At 42.1% G+C, this 7,500-nt stretch overlaps 1 protein-coding gene and 1 pseudogene across 9 annotated transcripts in view; both read left to right on the top strand.

The window, feature by feature from the left end:
- Nucleotides 1-3,151, top strand: part of LOC138050968 (uncharacterized) — a 3,745-nt pseudogene extending 594 nt beyond the window's left edge.
- LOC138051909 (uncharacterized) overlaps nt 1-7,500 on the top strand; it is a 121,229-nt gene that overhangs the window by 80,379 nt on the left and 33,350 nt on the right. For all 9 annotated transcript variants that reach the window (XR_011132939.1, XR_011132938.1, XM_068898210.1 and 6 more), the window contains one exon: nt 7,109-7,489. Coding sequence is in view for 7 of the 9 variants with exons in the window: in XM_068898210.1 (XP_068754311.1) it covers nt 7,109-7,489 (381 nt within the window). In the remaining 2 variants the exon portion in view is untranslated. The remainder of the gene's footprint in view (nt 1-7,108; nt 7,490-7,500) is intronic.

Raw genomic sequence — 7,500 nt, 5'->3', positions numbered from 1 at the left:
ATCATTCCAGACCCGTTCCACGCATTGAGGGTGAGCTCGTCACCACTGGTTGCTTGAATGGCGTGTTGAAGGGAAAGGCATACGCTAAAGCCTGAAAACAGTTAGTGAAGCTATGCAGAGGTTATTATTTGAGAGATTCGCTGGGAGGAGAATGTGGAGGTCTTCAACCCTATGGCACTGCTTAATCTAGTACAGATCTGTAATCGCGAAAACCTCGACCTCGCATTGCAGGACCCCTCCACGCTCACCATCCTGGAGAGATACGCATCCTATGAAGACCGGAAGCGCAACGGTCACCTTGGAAAGACAGCCAGGTTCTGGTTGAGCGTGATAGAACATACACGCTCATACTTTTGTTGCAGTATTCGGTGAAGACCAACAACTTTCCCCTTTTCCACAAGTGTAACGGGAATATGGCTGACCACTTTTTCCCCTATGACGGGCCAAACTACTCAAGGTAATTTACTTGTCAACTTGAAGCTTCTTAAGTCGCATTCATTTTGTTATCTGTGTATTTTTAGTAGAATAGTAACACACTTTCTATCTTATGGCCCTACACAGGTACTTGGTGTGGCTGGAGGTGTTCTTGACAAATATTGACAAATCTCATCCTGGAGCTAAGGAACTGCTTATGAAGGGTGGCATCGCAGTAGCGCGGTCTTTAATACCCGGTGCTCTCAGCGCAGTCGACAAGACACTCCAAGTCCGCAGGTACTTAAATACTATATTTGCTAATTTGGTGCTTAGACTAAAGCTAACATGATAACCTTACTAAAAGAACAGTATTCTAAACCTCCATTGTCCGAGAAACTTAATAAAAGAAAGAGATCCGTCTAAAACCTAGGACAGGTAACTGTACGGGCCTTACTACAGAGGGACCCTATTGTTGAAATATCTTTCAGGCGCAATAATAAAATCTAGTTTGTACCGTATGTTTTAGTCGTTCTAACCGATGGTTATGTAACTGTGGTTATGTTAAAGGTGGATTCGTAGGGCTCCTTTTCATGTTCGGTGCTTACCAGCGGTGGTGTCGTACAACCTCAACTCGGGCTCACTACTTTGAAAAGATGCTTGAGATGTGTGGCCTAATTCATGATCCGGACTGCCCGAAAGCCGGAAAACACTGCAAGCTAGAGAAAGCCGAGATAAAGAGTTCAGAGGATGCAGTTCAGCGTACCATCTCTGCTATACGCAGCCGGAAAGGACCACCTCTACAGCCGGGCATCTGGTGCTCCTGTTTCTTCAGAGGTGGAGTTGGATGTGCTCCGCGCTGAAGCAGTTGGTAAAGAGGCCCTGGAACCCTTTATACGAGATCGGTTTATGAATGGCTGCTCTGAGACGCTGTTCTTTGAGCCAATCACTAGGCAGAAGCTGAAAACCATGGAGGGTTCTAACAAGACAGTAAAGCTCACTGCCTCACAAGGAAAGGTATGTGACCCCAAATTACAACTATAACTACAATATATCACTTTTCTATGATATTTAAACTTACAACAGGTGTAAAACGTTGCTCGCTTGATTTTTTGCAGGTTATCCAGTACCGTGCGCAGAGTGACCTCGCTTTCATGTTACTCATCAAGTCTCAGCATCTCAATGATCCCATTGACCTTGACGAGCTGATTCGGTACTCGCACACCCCTGTTCCCCACAGCCTTGGCACAGCTGACGGTTTCTTCAATAAGACGAACAAGGCTGCAATGCTTCATTATTTGATGGAAGACGCCCCCGAGGAAGTGCCTTATCCAACCGAGAGCCTTTACATCCAGGATGGCAATGCACTTTTCATCAGCTGCTAGATCAGATGGTGGCTAGGAAGAATTTTGTCTTCTCCACTCATTCATATCATGCTGACTCCATCAAGGCCTAGGAGAGACTTCTCCCAGCGGTATATCATAGAAGGGCAGGCAACAAGGAAGCCTACTGACTTCAAACTATTCCTGGCAAATGAGGAGAATAAGCTACAGCTCTGTCAACTACTACTTCGGGTGTGGGGAAGCAAGGCGGCAGCCTCTCGGTTCGAGAAATGTGGGACTGTCGTGGTAGTGGTGGAAGGCAAGGCCTACCTGCTGAACACATCAGATGGTGATGTGAGTATATTAAATTTTATAGGCTTTGAACTATGGTCGCCAAATGCGCATTGCTCCAATATTTAATCATAACTGGTACAATGACGAATTTCAGGTGACGGTGCAGGAGATCAATGAGCTTGTGTCGAACCAGGAGGAAACGGACACATGATTTGTACTATATCTCAGTTATGCTTTCAAGCTTGGGTACAAGTCAGCTGTGGTGAGGACACCTGACTCCGACATATTCTTTATCCTCCTACACTATGCTCACTCCATCCTAGTCACTATCTATCTCGATCTGGATCTGGGAAACATCGTCAAATTATAAACGTCGGTGAATTATCAGAATCCAAGGGAACTGACTACTGTTCTACGATGCTCGGTCTGTACGTGTTCACCGGGAAGATGTAACGTGCGTTCAAGGGCAAGGGTAAAGTAGGACCTCTGAAAAAGCTGCAAAATCACCCTAGGTATCATGCTGCGTTTAGGTGAGAGTGTCCTTTATATGACAGCTTTAGCATAACGCATAGTTCCTCAAAGTGATACTCGAACAGCATGATTCTGTAATGATACCAGTGTTGTTATTGTTGTTGGTTTTTTTTTTAGAAAACTCGGTGACGAGTGGTCTGTAGATCAAGAAGTTACGGATGAACCTGAGGTATTTACGTGTCTGATGTATGGCCACGCCCGGGAAAAGTCTGTTAATTCTGTACGCAGTATCATCTTAAGGAAGATGGTAGGGGAGAACGAGGAACTCACAACCAAATCTAAAGTGGATCTCTCCTGGCTTCCACCTTGCAGAGGCAGCCTTATCCCACACATTGCCAGAGTGAATTACCGCCTTGCCAACTACAAACGAGCTCACAAGGCGATTCTTTTTTCGCCCCAATCCCTACGATCCCGTGCAAGGCTGGAAAAAGACCGAGGAAGGTGTTTTAGAGCGTGCGTGGTCATGTGCTCCTGTACTTCCCACTTCCCTCATTGACTTGCTAGAGAAAACCGCTGAGGAGGCGAAGGAGGTTGCAGAAGAGGAAGAAGAACAAGAAATTGACTATGAAGAACTTCTTAGTGATGATGGGTAGATTTAAAGATTTAAACAGTGACACAATTAATCGTTCCTGTGCTGCTTGGCCTTTTTCACACTATAAGAGAGTAACAGTATGATAGCTTTATTGTTATTGAGTGATTGCGACTTATTGAATTTTTTTTGCTTAGATTTCTAGCTGGACTTGGGAGAATCCTCATGCTTAATCAGGAGGTATTAATTTTGGAAACTCCAAAGAGTGAATAAATAGACGTTTCATTTATAAATTGAGACGGGTATTTCAAAGTGTAATGGACATTTTTTAGATTCTGAGTGTAAATTATACATTGTTTCACTTGAAATGTATCTATCTTGTTAACGTCATGGAAATTAAACTTTGAACTTCTTTCGTATGGCTAAATCATACTGAAACAAGGGTTATTTACTTCTTTTCATGTCCAGTTCAAAGGCGATTGTCGATTATAGATTTCGTCTGAAATCCAAGATGGTCGCCAAGATGGCCGCCATGAAGGCCGCCAAAACGAGGCCTTGGGACAATATTTCGAGATGGGAACATACAAATTTGTTTACTAGACATCTTGAGGATTACAAAAATGCAAGTTAGAAAAATACATCATATGGGTGCATGGCAACCCCATCTTCCTACTCGACCGTGATATGAAATAAATAATAGCGGAGCTCCGCGCGCGCGGAGCACCATTGTTAAGAAAATATGGTAATCCATCGATGTGAGAAATCTTGGTTTTATAGCCATGACGTCATGGAACGTCCGTCCGTACGTCTACCCCACCATGTATGCCAATGTGACCAGTATCAAGCTAGTTTATAGCATACATCTTTGATATTGGACAACCATGTTTTGATCAATTGACACCTGTCAAAACAAGGTATCCGCTGACCAGTATCACGTGACCCTATCGCGGGCTCAAGCTTAGAGCTCATCGTGGTCAGTCTGCTTTATTTTGAAGTTGACCGCTGACCAGGTACTGGTTTTTTGATTGGATTGCCGGCTCAGCCCATGTTAAGTCACCTAAACATAAACGAGGCTTCACTTTTCGCGAGCTTTCTGTGGCTCGACGCAGCTACACGGACATACTACATCAACTTTAGTTCGTACACAGACAACGCTTTTTGTGTTCAGGTGGAAAACGGTTTGGAAGATGCTTTCTTTCTGCATTTTTTGCTGGTTTCAATCCAGTTTGACATATCATGATATCTGTGGTCCACACTGGTGGCTACGCAATTGTTCACGTCAAGCATCGAAGGGATATAAACTTAAAGTTAAGTATTTATTTTTAATTTGCCCAGGGCTGTTTTTTTCCCTGTATTGCAATTTTTGGCATTTGCTATATCTTTAGAAGCTCTGATAAGGTTCTGCATCAGTCAATTCCAGCAATGCCCATCCCCCCCCCCCCCCCCCCCGCGGGGCTAACCCCCGCGCATTAGCATTTTTTTTGAAATGGACAAATTCCCCGGGGTGGGGACACATAAGCTGTCTAAATGCCCCAGGGTGGGGCCGAAGAAAGAGGGCAAATGCCCCGCTCCCGGGATCGTCGCCTTCCAACACTTCTGCATTTTTTTTAAATCAGTGAATAAAATGGTCAACTGTCCAGTGTTTTTATGCAACGGTATTGAAGATTTCAAGGACAATAGTACGTGTTAGTTGATTGTGATTATATTTATTTCTTTATATATTTTTTTTAACGGTTTGCTAGAGCATAGCGTGTTGTTAAATATATTGTTGTATAAAAGTCATTTCTTTTGAATATTTCGACTAGAATATTAACGACAATCCCGTTCACAATGTTTACAAAAAAAAAAAAACAATTATCAATGTTTTAGAAATCTCACAACTGTAATATTTTATTTCAATGCTTGATTAGAAACACTTCGTTTAATCAATAACCAGATAATTTAAACCTAGATTGTTTAATTTGTTCAACAGTGTCAAAAGTACGTTAAACAAACCTGGACCCCTCCATCCCCAGTAATGGCTACTCTAGATTATAAAAGTTCAAACAACAACAACAATAACAACGGTATAAAAATAAAAACACGTATGTCAAATGCCCGGGGGTCGCCCCGGGGTAGGCTAATGCCCAGCCCCCGGGCCGCGATAAAATTGCGAATGCCCCTCCCCCGGGATTGACAACTTGAGCAAATGCCCCACGGTTGCCCGAGGGGGGGGGGGGGAGGGGGTGGATGGGTACCGCTGGAATTGATTGATGCATTATATGATGCTGGAGGACCTATGTCTAGAACAGAAACGAAAGGAGAGCGAAAGAGAACGACAACGACAAAACAGAATACCGTACCAGTAAAAGTTCATACTTAGTGAAGAAGTTACTCCACAAATTCTTTCTTTGGGCACTAAATCGTTTTGTTATTTTTACGAATGCGTTATTTAAAGTGGATGCGTATTTTTAAAAGGTGGTTTAATCGAAAATCGAATTTTTATTGTCAACTGGACTTAAATAACAATTATCTGTACTCTTTTGGACGTAAAGAAAAAGTTGATTTGTTTGTTTGTTTTGCTCTAAATTGCGAGCGAACAAGTACTTTTTTAATCCGTTTGTCCGATTGGTTTTCGTTGTGCCTCGACAGGGACAAGAAAATTTTGCCCTTATGTTATAAACAAGTAATCGCAATGAGTTCTCGCAAAATTAGAGGAAAATCTCTCTAGCTTGTGTTTTCAGAATAGTTTGTTTAATTAAAGCACCTAAACGTTATTTAAGTGTTGGAGCGGATCTTGTTTGAAGGTCGTCCTTTCTTGGTTGCATTGCCGTATTTTGCCGATTCTTGTTCCAAGCCAACCTGGCGTGTTTCAATGAAATACATCAAAATGTGAATGATATCGTTTTCAGAGATAAAGTGGAATAAAGTACATCAGTAAAACTCTTCTTTGACCTTAGCCCTTTGACGTCCAAACCGGCCTAAACCGGACAGACTTAGTATTTTATTCTGTCTAACGCCAAAGTATTTTACTCGACAATGGGGAATCCCTGGGAGTCAATGGGTTAAACTAAAAAAAAAAAAATTTATGGCTTCTAATTTTAGCGTGATTCCTATTCGCTGGCTATTGACAGTTGACTCTGAAATAGCTTTTTCGTTTTCCATTCGCTCGATGAGAGTGTGCTTGTTTTCTCTTAAACCTCATGCTGTTCAAGAATTTATTGACAAACTGGTGAATTCTAAAGTAAATTTCACTCGAAAAACCGATATCGTACTCTTCGCTTCGTGATAGCGTAAAATTTTCGTTGAAATCACTAGTTAGGCAACGAAGCTTTCTATAGAGGAAAGCGAAGAAAATGATTTAATTATTATAGCAGCAAGAGAAACATCAAAACGCGGACAATTCGAAACCTTTTATTTTCACTAACCCTACAGGCAGTAAGTAAGAATAAATAACCAGGGAGCTCCGCTTTTAGGCTTGGCTAAATCTATATATTATATTGAAATGCGGATATGAAATCAAGTGAAGCCTTGATCCTCGCAGGAGAAGCCTGAAAAATTCAGGACGTTAACGGAGTTTCATCGTTGATTCATTCATCACGGGAACATTAGAACCCACGAATGACCAGCTCCGGTACCACGAGATCACGGGTTCAAAGTGATGATACCAATACCGTTGTCCATAAGAGTACAGACAAAGCTGAACCATATACCACACCACAATATTCAACGCCGAAGAAAGTGTTTATTTCAGAGCGTTACCAAAATCATGACACAACTGAAAGAGCAAGGGTTGTCGAAAAAGCGAGATCGAAATCCTTTAACATTATCTTTTACTATGTTTCCATAAAATTTTAAGGATAACAGAATATATCGAATGCACACAACCTTTTTTCTAATGTTTAATTATTAATTAACTATTTAATTATTTAATTATTAAATGTGAGTCTCATCGGACTCTCAAATATGTAGAGATAACAACATGTCTCTTTTTCGCAAGGAAAAAAACATTTTCAACAAAATTTCCTCCAAAATAATTTAGGAGTGTGCCCAAGAGGATGGCAGCTTATCAATGGCTCGTGCTACGAAGTTTCATCAACGTCCGCGAATTGGACTGCAGCAAAGTTAGCTTGCGAAGCAATGGGATCAAGGCTTGCCATGCTGAAAACGCATGCCGAGCAACAAGCAGTTTGGCGCGCAGTGGGGAAAAATGTGTGGATTGGTTTGCACAGGAATCCCAATGACAGCTCGCAATGGCTTTGGATCGACGGATCACAAGTTACTGACACTAACTGGTATACAGGAGAACCTAACAACGCCGGAGGATATGAGGGGTGTGGAGAGATGTATTCTTTTTCACGTCGAGGGACATGGAACGATCAGCCCTGCAGTGACACTTTGCTTTACCTTTGTGAAGCCAAAGGTGAGGGGACT

This window comes from Montipora capricornis, chromosome 6 (genome assembly GCF_036669925.1).
Source record: "Montipora capricornis isolate CH-2021 chromosome 6, ASM3666992v2, whole genome shotgun sequence".
Classification (NCBI taxonomy): domain Eukaryota; kingdom Metazoa; phylum Cnidaria; class Anthozoa; order Scleractinia; family Acroporidae; genus Montipora; species Montipora capricornis.
This window is presented reverse-complemented; position numbering and strand designations above follow the sequence as displayed.